General features: G+C 40.2%; 1 protein-coding gene across 1 annotated transcript; it reads right to left on the reverse strand.

Annotated features, from left to right (window-relative positions):
- Window positions 1-3,821: 3,821 nt before the first annotated feature.
- Window positions 3,822-12,584, reverse strand: LOC308131151 (eIF5-mimic protein 2-A-like). The gene is made up of 12 exons (XM_080497764.1): window positions 12,477-12,584; window positions 11,774-11,847; window positions 10,493-10,669; window positions 10,147-10,241; window positions 9,963-10,028; window positions 8,991-9,126; window positions 6,523-6,632; window positions 6,092-6,262; window positions 5,637-5,783; window positions 5,265-5,403; window positions 4,880-5,002; window positions 3,822-4,472 (listed from the first exon to the last, which is right to left on the reverse strand). Exons 2-12 carry the CDS (start codon window positions 11,835-11,837, stop codon window positions 4,441-4,443), a joined length of 1,260 nt encoding a protein of 419 aa, XP_080353890.1. The 5' UTR covers window positions 11,838-11,847; window positions 12,477-12,584; the 3' UTR covers window positions 3,822-4,440.
- Window positions 12,585-12,865: the final 281 nt, after the last annotated feature.

A 12,865-nucleotide genomic window follows, 5' to 3' on the forward strand; every position in this document is an offset into this window, starting at 1 on the left:
TCTCCAGGGCTCTGCTCACAATGAAGTGGTCATTAGTGTGGGATGTGAGCAAAGGATGTCCACTTCTCTGTCTTGCTGTGACCTCTTCCAGTCTATTTCTGCTGATGACACTCTTGACACTAACCTCAGTGACCACTTCTGTCTGAAACAATCTCATTTGAAGCTTCAATGTTGAGGTGCTGTTGATCAGTTGTTCAATGTCATCTTGAAACATGGGACATATACAGGTGCTGGTTATATTACTAGAATACCATGAAAAAGTTGATTTATTTCAGTAATTGTATTCAGAATGTGAAACTTACATATATCAATTCATTACACACAGAGTTATATATTTGAAATGTTTATTTCTTTTAATTTGGATGATTAGTACTGACAATTACTGAAAATCACAAATTCAGTATCTCAGAAAATTAGAACATTAGTTACGACTAATACAAAAATTTTTTTTTTAGAAATGTGGGCCGACTGAAAAGTATGAATATGGAAAGTTTCAGCATGTACGGCAATCAATACTTCGTTGCAGCTCCTTTTGCCTGAATTGCTGCAGCAATGCGGCATGGCATGGAGTCGATCAGTCTGTTGCACTCCTCAGGTGTTATGAGAGCCCAGGTTGCTTTGATAGTGGCCTTCAACTCTTCAGCATTGTTTGGTCTGGCATCTCGCATCTTCCGCTTCACAATACCCCATAGGTTTTCTATGGGGTTATGGTCAGGTGAGTTTGCAGGCCAATTAAGAACAGGGATAGCATGGTCCTTAAACCAGGTACTGGTAGATTTGGCACTGTGTGCAGGTGCCAAGTCATGTTGGAAAATGAATTCTTCACCTCCATAAAGTTGGTCAGCGGCAGGAAGCATAAAGTGCTCTAAAACTCCCTGGTAGACTGCTGCATTGACCCTGGACCTCAGGAAACACAGTGGACCAACACCAGCAGATGACATGGCACCCCAGACCATTACTGACTGTGGAAATTTTACACTGGACTTCAGGCAACGTGGATTCTGTGCCTCTCCTGTCATCCTCCAGACTCTGGGACTCTGATTTCCAAAGGAGATACAAAATTTGCTTTCATCTGAAAATATAACTTTGGACCACTCAGCAGCAGTCCAGTCCTTTTTGTCTTGAGCCCAGGCGAGACGCTTTTGACGAGTGGCTTGACGCGAGGAATGCGACAGCTGAAGCCCACATCTTGCATACGTCGGTGCGTGGTGGTTCTTGAAGCACTGATTCCAGCTGCAGTCCACTCTTTGTGGATCTCCTCCAAGTTTTTGAATGGGTTTTGTTTGACAATCCTCTCCAGGGTGCAGTTATCCCTCTTGCTTGTACACTTTTTTCGACCACATCTTTTTCTTCCCTTCGCCTCTCTATTAATGTGCTTGGACACAGAGCAATGGTCAATGGTCATCTTTTGGACAGTTGTCAGGTCAGCAGTCTTCCCCATGATTGTGTGTCATACAGAATCAAACCGAGAGACCATTTAAAGGCTTGTCCAGGTGTTTTGAGTTAATTAGCCAATTAGAGTGTGGCACCAGGTGTCTTCAATATCTGACCTTTTCACCATGTTCTAATCTTCTGAGATAATGAATTTAGGGTTTTCATTGGTTGTCAGCTATAGTCATCCTTTTTTTTTTGGCAAAAAACACTTGAAATATATCAGTCTGTCTGGAATGAATATATACATTCTACACGTTTGCCTTTCTAAATGGAATTAATGAAATAAATCAACTTTTTCACAATATTCTAATATGACCAGCACCTGTATATTCAGAAGATCACCTGTAAAGGTTATGGTACACCCAGAAGCCAAATATTCCTAACTTTGTGCGCGTACTGTATATTGGATTAAGTGCAGCAGCTTTAATGGAGGAGTCGTGTTGCAGAGTATATGCCACTACTATACAGATTTGTGATTCCATTTTTTAGTTGATTTTAAAATGCATGTGTGAGGAAACTGAACCAAATCTGTCTATTTTCCTCACTGAACTTTAGTTTGGAGCACCAGTATGAATCCTGCTCAAGGGAAGTATCAGTTTATGTAAAGTAGTGGTTCCCAAAATGCCTTGAAGGCCCCCAGATAGCCTTTAAGAATGGCCATAGACCACCCCCAATGTTTGAATGACTTACAGTGAAGCTAAACTCTTTCAAATGCAATAGCTTTCCAGGTCTGTTGTATATTGTAGAAAGTGCGTTGTAGTTTTCTTCAACACATGCATCGAATTGTGACAACCTCAAAGCCTCGTGTCCCAGAATAAACCCTGGTGTACCCCTCAAGGGGGTCCCGGTCCCCATGTTGGGAACGACTGTTAAAAACCATGCAAAGATGCTGCACACTTTGTCATGCTGTCAAATACTCAAGGGGTGGATAGATGGAAGCACATCAGGTAAGGTCTGGAAAAGCTCGATTAAATCTTCAGCCAGCCATTGGAAAAAAAAAAAGAAAAGACGCGAGATAAACAAAAACAGATGGAGCAGGTCACAGTGTGCAGCTCATTAAACCATACAGCCCTGTGCTGACTGACATGCAGGAGGAGGAGCTCTCTATATGTGGTGTGAAGGTGGGTGATGCTGGTAACAAGCAGATAACACAGTGGCTGATGCTCTGCAGTCAGAGACGTGTGGAGTTGAGGGGAGGCATCATTGCCATTCAGTGCTGCACGCAAGCAAACGTGCACTCACTCACTCACCACCCCCCCCACACACACGCACACGCACAGCTCCAAGAGCAGTCATGTTTCCTCCTGCCGGCATGTCACTCTTCCAAATTGTTTCATGTTCTTTACAGCGACTAAATAAAACCAAAAGGCAAACAAATCCTCCTGGGACAGGGAGGCAGAGAAAATACTTGTGTCAGATACTTTGTACTTGTGCCTGTGTCTAATACTTTCTAGTCTGGTTTCTTATAAAAAATAAATAAGTAGCATTTCCTATTTGAGCTCGACTCTTAAGCTCAGGAGGACTTTAATATGAGTAGGAAGAATCTCTTAAGGACTTACTGCCATCTGTTGGTACTGAAAAAAATGATTAACAGCTAATCCACCAAGTGTTCATACTATACCATATAGAGTATACAGTGCTCACTTGAACGAAAGTCTGTTTGAAAGTCTCTGAACTAAGACTATTGTTGGAAATGGGAATAAAACAGCAACATCTAGGTACATCTGCCTAGCATCTCCCTTCTTACCTTAAATCATGCGGTGCATTCAAACCTCTGGGTAACTGGAAGTAAGTTTGGTGCTGCAAGAGTGGAAAGGTTCCATTGCTCGAGCATCTGTTGTAGATTACTCATTGTGAGAAACGACAATCCTCTTGACAAAAACACAAGAACGCCAACTACAATAGACTCGGAAAGGAGTCCACAGCAGACTTCCTATTGTTTGTGTCACAGCATTAAAATGGGAGCCTGTGAAACTACCTGCTCTAACGAATGCATGCAGACCTTCGGTCTCATAACATCTTGAATCACCATCTCACACACACACACTCATATTTGCATGCCTGACTGAACCATAATTACCATTTAAAGTGGGACAGGAGTAAACTGACTGGAGATGGTTGTTTGCACCTCAGGTGAGGTATGGCAGGCTGCTTTTCTTGATTGCATGATTAGGTGAAGCAAAAGTGGTTCAACCAGCCAGACACTTGCTTGGAACATGGCTCAGGCTTTCACACCAAACACGACCTTCCTCAACTCTCTATACGTTCGACCTTTTCCATTTCACAGGCTGCACATTATAATCTCTAATTGTTTGTAATAGTTGTCCTGTGTTCACAGTACAATAAGCTTTTGATATATAAATAATCACAGTAATAATAAAAACCATTACTTTCCATTTATTGTGAAATGAGGAATTGGGAAAAACCCTACAAAGCTAGCATGGTTGAGTTATTCATGATTTGTTGGGAGAAAAAAGAAATCATTTCTGGAGGCGGCGGGGCCAACACCAGTTGAAAATGGCACATCTCCATGACCCACAATCTGCAAACTGGCAATAAATTTTGAGTTTATGAGGTTACAAAACAGTTTCAGGAGGACCATACCATACCATGGAATGATACAAATGGACCTCTGGGAGCTGCATGGCGAAATACACCAGAAATTAAATGTACCTTGAAACTGGCTAATTTTAAAGGGAAGTAACTTTCCCCCCAAAAAAGATCCCCAGCATTATTACTTTGAAAGAGGTTTTATACCATTTAGCCAAATGTGTCAACGTGAATAACTCCTGCAGGAGTGCAAAGAGATATATTGATAAAAAAAAAGCATGTCAGGGAAAGAAATATTAAAGCCCTTACATTAAAGGTGAACTAGATATGAGGAGGTAGAGAAGAGAAAAAAAAACGAGGACTTTAGACAGACTTCCGTAACAAATCTTTGTACTGCATTTGACATTGTGTTACTTTGAAGATACAAATTAGGATGGTTGGTACAGAAAGAGGCGCTCAGTCGGCTTCCTCTTCCTCGGACTCGGACTCTGGAAGAGAAAAACAGCTGAAGTCAGATGAGAACTCGAGCATCTTCATGTGATATACTATCAGGGGTGAAATGGTTCGGTACAAGTTCAGTTTTTGACTGTCCGAAGCTAAAGAATTTCAACGTATATTCCTTTTCTTTTACAAGAAATCCTGTGTTTGACACTAACAGATGAACCAGGAAGGTTAAATATTTCAGCGAGTAAAGTGAGGAGAGTAATATAAGGTGTAGGCCAGGTGATGGGTGGAGACTAATCCACCGGTTAATCCCAAACAAATGACACCATTCCACCTCCTATTACTATCAAGTTAGAAGTGCAAAAACATGGTGCATCTGCAGTTGTGAGAGCTAAAGCCTGAGAAAACAAAGAAGTGACAGAGACAAAAGAGGAGCGGATGCCATTCCTACCTTCCTCAGCATTCTTGAGCCATTCGACAAACTTTTTCATCTGCTCAAGGAAAACGCTCTTTCCTTTGGCCACGTGGGCTTCGTTGTACCACTTCAGAATTGCCTCCTCGCTCAAAACATCAGCTTAAGAAATTGAAAAGCAAGTCAATAACAAAGAAAAAGCAAAAAAAAAAAATATATATTTTCAATATGACGCCAACAGCACAGATGTCTTGTGCAGGTGCTTGACAAACAAACGTCGTAAGGCAGGTTGATAATATCAGTCAAGACAAACTTTTGGCTATAATCTCCAGCCATCTGGAAGCATTCACACATGCCTACATGAACTTTTTCTTTATTTCTTCACAAATGTGAAACAGAAGCCTTTTGGGCACAATTAACTCACCTTTGTAAAGCAGAACAACAATTTTCTGGAAGGCCTTCATGAAGTGGATGTTGTCATAACAGTATTCCTGGATCTTCAGCAGAAGGGTGAGCTCAGAGAGGCCCTGGGAGGTAAACGCATTCAACAGTGGGCTGTATTGCTGGGGATGTGACAAAAGGGAAGATTACAGTTAAAGGTTGCAAACGTTCATGGCAATTTGAGATATCTTTGATTTCTTCCCATTATAGTCACTTTAGTTGCTTTCGGGCAGGTAAATCTATTATCTACAGCAGCCTGAATCCCAGGCGCAAATTAGGAGTGACATTTCTAAATTCCTTCGATCTCTCATTTCCCCGTGTGGTTTCATAACTGCGGACGAGGAGATAGAGTCACCTTTAGGTGTTTGATGGCTTGTTCCGTGACGAGCTCCTCCTTCTTGTTCCACTCCACGGAGCTCATTACACTGGACCAAATGAGTCCAATCATCGCCTGCTCTGAGATGTTGTTCTTGCTGATTTCCTCTCGGAGGTAAGCAATGATCTGCAAAGATGCATGCCCAGAGATGGAGCGCATGTTATTGACAATAGGAAGCGTTGCTGATGGAGACCGTTTATCAAATCTTGCACAACTCCAAGGAGTGAGAACAGGGCACAATATGTTCAGCCTGTGTGCATTTAAAACCTTGTCATTGAGTAAATGACTGCAATTTACAACAAAATCAATGAAAACAGAAGAAGGTGGACACAGAGATGAAGACACACGTGAGAGCGAACACATGTAGTGTTGTGCAAAAATGCGGGAAAACCATTTATATATATATATGAAAATATAAAATAAAGAGGACTTACGTCTTTAACGGTGTCTCCACGTGACATCTGATCCTGAAGTTCTTTCTGTAGCTCTTTGCGAGCACCTATAGACTGCTGATTTCTGGCAAAGTCCGAAAGCTCCTTGAGTCCAGCATCTGTGAAGTACTTGGAGAAGTGCTCACAACTGCGCTTGTTGGCAGGGAAAAGTTCCTGAAGAAAAAAAAGAAAATCACTGAATGGGTGAGGCAGGATCTTTTGAACTACACAAGGATTCATCTTCAGTTAGAAGGCCTTTATTAATTAGTCGTCTCAAGTGACTGAAGTTGAAGAATGCTATAAATAAATTTAAATAGACTTTTTTGGGCGGTTTAATTCTCATTCAGACGGGTTGAGAACGAGCATGTGACATCTGGGAGCCACTGTTTTACTTCAGCCTTGTAAAGATTTTGTACCCAGGATGTCCTTCTCACCATAAGCCTGTTGTCCATGCCAACTTTCCGGAGACTGGCAGCGACCGAGTTGATGTCCTTTTCCGAAAGCCAGGATTTGAAAAGTTTTACGGCAAAGCACGCCGAGACACCTGAACAAATGCAGAAAAATAAGATTCAGCTGTTAGCAACAGACCTGCCAGGATAAAGTTAGGCCTGTGTGTGTAATACGCTGGTAAACACAGCTCTGCAGCTTTTAACTGGAACAATGCAGCTTCAAAGTCAGAGTTTGGACCCAAGGTACATTAAATATGCATCAACAACTGAGCAACTGAAAATATGACTTTAGTAAACACCATTTCAATGACTTGAAATTCAAAATCTAAAGCACGCAACGCTTACATTCATCTTCTGGTTCGGGGCCACTGTGTCCGCTGACTGTCGTTAGTGACAAATATTCTACAAACAAAAGGTCAAATGGATGCTACTGTCCAGTTAGAAGAAAAGAAAACACTGTTTTTGTAATAGTAATTCACAATTTAGACATCCACTTCTCCCAAAGGAATTTCCTTTTAATGCATATGTAAGAATTGTGTACGTGTATTTCATATCCATGGCCAAATAATAAGAAATAAATCTTCCTACATGACAGGAGGGGCAATAATGGATAATCATGATCTATAGGCATATAGGCTGTACTGCAATAAAAAAAAGTAATGATTGTAGTGGAAATCACTGCCTGGGTTCAGAAGCACTTCTGAATATCACCTGAGAACACTTTTTTCACTGCATCTACAAATACAAGCTAAAACTCAACCAAGCGGAGAAGGAACCAGAAATAATCAAGCTACTGAACCGAATAGGAATTTCTCATTCTTTTTGAAAACTGCGGACTCCGTCATCTAAAGTGGGTTTGCTGTGTGACACCGGCATCTGCAAAGTCTAAAATTACACTGAACAATACATATTGTTGTCCTGATCAACATATACTAGAAAGTAGATGATACAGTTTACAGGGCAGATTTTTCTGAATTCAGAAAAGCAATGCCTCGTCACAATGATGTGGCTCCAGTCCAGGCTCATTACCTGCTGAGAACATCTGAACTGTTGTTTCAAGAAAATATATGAAAGTAAACCCTGAACTGAATCCAGACAATTTTTTTTTAATCATCGATCAAGCAGAGATTTTATTTGATGGATGATTTAAACCCCCAAAAATCCTCTCAATTCCCAGAGTCTGAGTGATATGAAACTGATACATCATAAAAGCTTAAAAATATCAAAATGCATCAAAATAAGAAACATGTATTCCTTCAAGTATTTTTCTAGTCTAAACATTTCATATTTAAGGAATGATTTTACCCCCCCCCCCCCTTTTTTTTAAGGATTTGTTTATTAGCACATTATGAAACACATTCCATTCACATTTGCAGTGTTAATTTTTTCCTGGGCTATTGATTAATTGATCAGCTGCCCTGTGTTGGCACTTGTTCTCTGAGAAGCTTAGTAAGTCAAAGCCAGATAACATTAGGCATAGGTCTGAAATAGGAATGAATATGAATATATATACTTAAATTGCATTAAATGCTGAGATGTAACATCACTTGCAGGAAATATATCAAAAGTGGAGTTTTTATTCGAGATGCAACTAAGAGCTGCAGCTCAACCTTATGTTCTCTCCTCTAAATCCTCACCTATTGTACTGGGCCACATTGCAACCTAACACACCCCATTGGAGGACACGTGATGGTAGGATGATACTTTAACAATGGTGAATGTAGAGTGGAAAAATGTATATAGATTTACAAGCTGCAGCTACATATTTATTGTACACATTCATGCTGCACTCATAATGAAAATACAGTTGTCACAGGGATGAAGTGAAAGCCAATAGCTACAGCTTTTTATGGATCTTTTCTTAAATGTTAACTTTGTCTAAGTCAGTCGTACAAAATCCTCTTGTCATTTGATGGCAAAAGATAATGCTTATTGAACCATTGTTTCTGGTACTGGAGGCTCAAGTGTGTGATTGGTTTCACAAAGTAGTTAACATAATTACAAAGTATCTAATGCACCAATTCACATCAACCCAAATTAAAGAATGTAAAAGCTATAGAAGCAGTGTTTAAACACCAAAGGAACAAGTGACATTCCCTCAGAGGAAATCTTTCCAAGCCCATTCTAAAGAACTTTTTATATTGGAAGTGATTATCTCTCATCAAAACAAACGATGTAACCCAAAGGCATTAAAAAACGGTGTGAGAATGAAAACGTTGTACTCTCAATACTTGTTAACATGATTGCGCATCAGTTTAACAGTTGTAAACAAAAGGCAGTAAAACAGTGGTATGTATTCCTGGCCCTGGAGGGACACATTCCTGCTTGTTTTCAATGTCTCCCTGCTCAAACACACCTCAAACTAAAGCCTGATAGCCAGAAACTTGTTCATGTCAGGTATGCCGGACTAAAGCATTTGGTCTGATATAAAGACAGATGAGAATAAAGAGTACCTTCTTTGACCAGGTTCTCATTGAAGAGGCTGCTGAGGATGGAGGCAGAGATACTGGAATTGGCCAGCAGGATCCCCGTCAGCATGGCCAGCTTGTTGCGCTCAGAGTCTGTGAAGCCCTTGAGAAACAGCAGTAACTGCCAAACAGTAAACATGTTAACACAAGTCTGAAGCCTGGATTCAATCAGTTACACAGTTTATTCAGAATAAGTCTCAGAAACAGACTGCTGGCACATGTGTGCCCAGAATACATAGTATTGTATTGGTGTCTTGAAAGCAAACTTGGAGCATTCTTTGTAGACACATTAAAGATGTGAGAAAACATCTGATTGAAGCACGAAAGGCTTCAAGTTCTGAATCAGTTATTCTTTGATTTTTTTGATTTCTTTGGGTGGGTCAGAAACAAGAGAGCTGATGTTGCACATGTCAAACAATTAAAAATCAATTCGAACAGGATCAATGAAACTTCCTACTACAACATTTGTGCGCCTTCCTTAAGAATTAGGGCTTTCTGTGGATGCAAAAAAAAAAAAAAGCAGAAAGGCTAAATTTCAAATAGCAATTTTTTTTTTCTTTTTCAAAATGCTGAGATAAAGACGTATGTTAACTTTACAAAGCCATTTTGCTGGAAAATTAACTTCACATTTGTCTGCAGTGATCAATTTACACTAAAAGGTTTAACTAATTTCCACTTGATAGGACAGTGGGATTGTCTTCATCAGGCTTTTGTCATTGCAGCCTAAACACTTGTGGAACGATTGTGTCTGAGCCAGTTCGTGTGAGAAAAAAACTGTGTTAATAAGTTACTATAGTTGTGAAGACAGTTTATTTGATAAACTCATTATTTTTAATACATGAGACAATACACTGCCACTTTTGGTCTCAGCAGTTCTTATTAGAAATACCTTTTCCATCTTTGGGCACAAAGGTAAAATTGATTTGAACAAAAAGCTACGTTGGAGGTAAAACTAACCTTTTTGATCTCCTCCTCAAACCCCTTCTCCAGATATTTGTATCGCCTGATGAGCTTGTGAAAGACCTATGTAAAAAACAAAAACATTATTCAGACCAGTTGCATTTTTTTTCACTATAATTTTTTAAAAATCTTACTTGTGATAATAACAGCGTGAAACAAGAGTGACTGTTTGGCTATTCACCTGTGCATAAGCCTGCATGGTCTCCATGTCTTCTTGTGCTTTAAAAAGACAGAACTCTGTGCAGGTCACGTCATCTGAAAGAGTCCCTCCTGGTGCTGGAAATATACATACTGTCTCAATGTTGTGCCATATGGCATCATGAGCAGCTCAACTTAGAACAGATCATGGAGTGGACTGCATACACCGAGAATTTCTTTAATTCTTTTTAATTGACCATGATTCTATTGAGGTCGATAGACTTCACCCCATTCTCTATCTGTTTGATATTGGGGAAATTACTCTGTCCGCCCCCAAAAAGACAAAAGAACAGAAAGCACAACATTTGTGAAACTATCCTGTCACTCACCCAGCATCCCACCAGCCACCAGGATGTCGAACAGGGTCTCAGCATAGCGTCGGTAGTCAAGCTTGGCACCAGAGGCATCGAGAAACTTTGCAACAGCTTCCAAATCAGTGCCAGTTTGGTTCAGGCCTTGTACGATGCTTTCTTGAAACTGGGAAGGGTCAAACTTCTCCTTTTCATCTGTTAGACAGACAAATGCTAGATATAAGTTTATTTTTGCCACGAAACCCTGAACATAAAATGGCAACCAAGCTAATACTTTATTTCTCTGCAAAGCCAAACTATGACTATGTGATTAGGTTAGGAGGAAAAAGCTAATTTTTCTAAGAATTGCTCAAAACTATTAAGATAAAACATATCCATTACTGCAAAATGAAAACTCAGATTGTTTAATCAATACAGGTGGCAGTTGAAAGAAGATGCAATAAGTTAAATAGATCAAAACGACTGTACAACTTGTGGAGCAGAAGGAGCCACAAATCCCACACAAAAATCCAAAGCTCCATGTGAAAAAACTAATAACTGGTTGGGCCACCCTCAGCTCAACTACTGCGATCAAATGTTTGTGATAATTTGCAATGAGTCTTTTACATCGCTGTGGAGGAATGTTAGCATGCTCATCTTTGCAGAATTGTTGTAATTCAGCCACATTGGGGGGGTTTTCCAGCATGAACCGCCTTTTTAAGGTCATGCCCCAGCATCTCAAGATAATTGAGGTCAGGACTTTGAGTAGGCCACTCCAAAGTGTTCATTTTGCTTTTCTTCAGCCATTCAGAGACGGACTTGGTGTGTTTTAGATCATCGTCCTGCAGGAGAACCCACGTTCACTTCGGCTTGAAGTCACGAACAGATGGTTGGACATTCGCTTTCGGGATATTTCGGTAGACAGCAGAATTCATGCTTCCATTTATCATGGCAAGTCTTCCAGGTCCTGAAGCAGCAAAACAGCCCCAGACCATCACACTTCCACCATATTTTACTATAGGTATGACATTCTTTTTTTCTCAAATGCAGCATTATGTAATGGGACACAGACCTTCCAAAAACGTCACATTTTGTTTCTTTCTTTCTTACTTAACTCCAAGAGAGGCCAGATTTTATTATATCCTCTGTGGACCACGTTTTGACACCATCTTATCAGTATTGTACGTTTCATGGAACCATGAGTGTAAAACCAAACACATACCTTATCACATTGTGATGTAGGTGCAAAAAAATAACAAATCGGACAATTATATATTTTGATGGCTGCAACACTGCGAGGGCTGCTGTAACCTTTCTCACCTCTTTTTCGGGTTTTAAAACGCTGGCCTGTTAGCGTAGGCTTCTGCTGCCTTTGATTACTCATAAAAGACACTCTGAAAGACAAGAAAAACACAATACCAGGAACATCAGAATCCATCTGCCTCTCGTAATTTGGCAATTTGCACAGAACATTTAAAGACACGTTAAAGACATGCGGAATGTGACGCTAAGCAAACCAGGCATTAGCCTTCTCCATTTATAGTTGAATAGTGCAGAGAGGCGGCTACAAACCATGACAGGCAGATAGAAATCACTGTTACAAACACTATTATCACATACAGTAGTACTAAAACTGAGCACAATGTTAATGCTGTGGAAGTTACCAGGTTGGACAGGAGCCGTGTATTACCAGAAACAGCATGTCGGTTTTAGCAGCCATTAAGCAGTGCTACAACGCAACAGGCCATTATTCCCCTTACTTCGTTTAAAAAAATAGAGTCATAAATTCCCCTTTGGTAGGTATTGGCAAAACAAACAAACTGTGGAATAAACCGTTTTATACTGAGCTAATAAAATCAACTCGTGATGTTGGACTTTAGCCAGCACGTAGGAAGTGCTACCAAGCTAGCTGGCTACAATGCGTTTTTAGCTTCCTCCCTTATTCTGACGCAGCGTTACGGTGAGGAAACACGCATACCCTGCGCCTGATCACAGGAAACGATAAAAACAACCACAAACTCACCGAGATCTTCTTTAAGAACAAAAACAGTCCGTGAAAACAAAAACGAATACAAGAGCTCTCCAGTACAAGCAGTTCCAGGAAAAAGGAAATTGTAGACGTTGAGGCGCATGCGCAGTTTCGCGGTGCGTTTAAGTCAGCGCGACAGAGCAATGTTCAGTTCATGTGCTTTAAAACTTAGTATGAATCCCAACATAGTATTTTAAGTCAGGGATGATTAATTTTCCCAATTTTTGATGCATGATAAAGTAAGACACTAAAAAAGATTTTAAGTTATTTTACATTTAAAAAAGAAAAGTGCATGTCGAAAGAAAAGCAAGAAAGTCAGAGTCGAGGGTAACAGAAATGTGTTTTTTTTTCTTTATATCAAAGCAGCATGCTGAGTTAGTCAT

The sequence above is a fragment of the Blennius ocellaris genome (genome assembly GCF_963422515.1).
Source record: "Blennius ocellaris genome assembly, chromosome: 6".
In the NCBI taxonomy this organism is placed as follows: Eukaryota; Metazoa; Chordata; class Actinopteri; order Blenniiformes; family Blenniidae; genus Blennius; species Blennius ocellaris.

What these genes read in the sequence shown, in the direction of transcription:
- LOC308131151 (XM_080497764.1), bottom strand. Translation starts at nt 11,837, where the DNA reads ATGAGTAATCAAAGGCAGCAGAAGCCTACGCTAACAGGCCAGCGTTTT. An exon ending in CCATGCAGGCTTATGCACAG is followed by an intron (nt 10,029 to 10,146) that starts GTGAATAGCCAA and finishes TTTTTTACATAG; the next exon opens with GTCTTTCACAAGCTCATCAG. An exon ending in TGAGAACCTGGTCAAAGAAG is followed by an intron (nt 6,633 to 8,990) that starts GTACTCTTTATT and finishes GCATTTGTTCAG; the next exon opens with GTGTCTCGGCGTGCTTTGCC.